The sequence below is a fragment of the Orycteropus afer genome, unplaced genomic scaffold (genome assembly GCF_000298275.1).
Source record: "Orycteropus afer afer isolate SDZICR_OR568_19922 unplaced genomic scaffold, OryAfe1.0 scaffold00206, whole genome shotgun sequence".
Lineage (NCBI taxonomy): Eukaryota > Metazoa > Chordata > Mammalia > Tubulidentata > Orycteropodidae > Orycteropus > Orycteropus afer.
In genome coordinates, this window is record NW_006921793.1 from 176,403 (window position 1) to 178,224 (window position 1,822).

Consider the following 1,822-nt stretch of genomic DNA (forward strand, 5'->3'; position numbering starts at 1 on the left):
TCTTTTTCCCCCTACTTTAGGAAGATTGTAATGGCATTTTCAGAATTAATGTAAGTGTGTCCAAGAATTTAAATTTAAAATTAAGACCTGGAGAGAAAAAGCCTGGATTTTGGGTGCCCCGTGTCTGGTAAGCAAATATTATCATCAGAAAAATATCCTGAAGAATGCTAGATTTATCAACAAAACCCAACTCACTGGCGTCGAGTCAGTTCTGCCTCATAGCGATCCCTGTTGGGTTTCCGAGGCAGTAAATCTTTACAGAAGTAGATTGACCCATCTTTCTTCTGCTGAACAGCTGGTGGGTTTGAACCACCAACCTTCTAGTTAGCAGTCAAATGCCTTAGACACTTGACTCCTTATCACTTGACTTTCCTAATTTAAGAAGCATCATCAGAACTCCTTAGATTTTTCAGTAAAAGGTGTTAAGTCAGTATAATACAGCACAAAACTAAAAGTGATCCTATAAGAGAGCTTTAAATGAGTTTAACTAATATAAGACAATACAAGGCAAAGCACTTTCATGCAAAAATGAAGTAAATAAGAGAACAACTGGCATGTTGCTTCATTGAAATTAATGAAATATTACCTCACTATTTTTCTAATACTTTAAAGGTATATATCTGCAGTCAAATAGCTTTAAAAATTAGTGATGTGTGAAAAAAAGAGGAAATGGGTTTTTGTCTAATTTACGCTAAACTAAGGGACTCACCAGCCACTCCTCGGAAGATGGGGCAATCTACTTCCGTAGTGATACTGCCTTGGAAACCCAAGGAGGTGTGGCTATGAGTCGGGTCTGACTCGATGGCACATGACAACAACAACAACAACAACAAGGGCTCTCTGATGGAATAGTCCCTAAGGCATTTGACTGCTAATCAGAAGGCTGGCAGTTCAAACCCACCAGCCACTCCCCAGAAGGAAGGTTGGGCAATCTACTTCCGTAGTGACACTGCCTCAGAAAGCCAAGGAGGAGTTGCTGAGTCGGATCCGACTCCACGGCAATGGTTGCATTTTGCATTTGCATTAGTCCCAATAAAAATGTTTATAATTTTAAGAAATAAACTATCTTCTTAACAGTTGTGTTGTTGTTGTTGTTGTTATGTGTCTTCGAGTTGGAGCCAACTCATAGCGACCCCTCCTTGGGTTTCCAAGGCGGTGTCACTATGGAAGTAGATTGCCCAACCGGCCTTCCAGGGAGTGACTAGTGGGTTTGAACCGCCAGTCTTCTGGTTAGAAGTCAAGTGCCTTAGGCACTACACCACCAGAGCTCCTTAACAGTTGTAGAGAACCCTAAATCATAAAGCTATTTCACATGCATTTACATTGATGGATTTCCATAGAAAAGCTAAAGGTGAATAATCAGTAACACAATAGATTATATCTGACTCTAAAATTCATTTGCATTGAAAATAGGTTTTCAAAGCATTTACATCAAAGCTAAGGCATCTAGTCTTTCTTTCTCATCCATTTTACTAATGACCATGAAAGGAATCTCTAAATCACCTTCATTGATGAGTAGAGTATTCATCAACTTAATTTGTCCCCTTAAATTTAACTTTATCTTTTTTTTTTCCAAGATCATTATCTCTTAGAATAATGAGTGAACCCCATCAATGACACTGTGTGTGTCACAATTGACATTCTCTTCTAAATACGTAAGGTCTTTAAAAGGAGTAACATTTTACCCAGCTATACTCTAGGACTCATTGTTATCTTGTTTTGGTGTGAAATTTGGTTTTCTCAACATCTCATTTTGAAAACTTGTACACAATTTACACTGGGCTCTTACTTTTTAAAAGTTCCTATGAATTATGATAAATTT

General features: G+C 38.0%; 1 protein-coding gene across 1 annotated transcript in view; it reads left to right on the forward strand.

The window, feature by feature from the left end:
* The window catches only part of NALCN (sodium leak channel, non-selective), a gene marked incomplete at its 5' end in the record, with an annotated part of 145,472 nt that overhangs the window by 89,808 nt on the left and 53,842 nt on the right, over positions 1–1,822 (forward strand). The window contains 1 exon segment of the mRNA XM_042781961.1: positions 21–127. Within this exon segment, the coding sequence (XP_042637895.1) occupies positions 21–127 (107 nt within the window).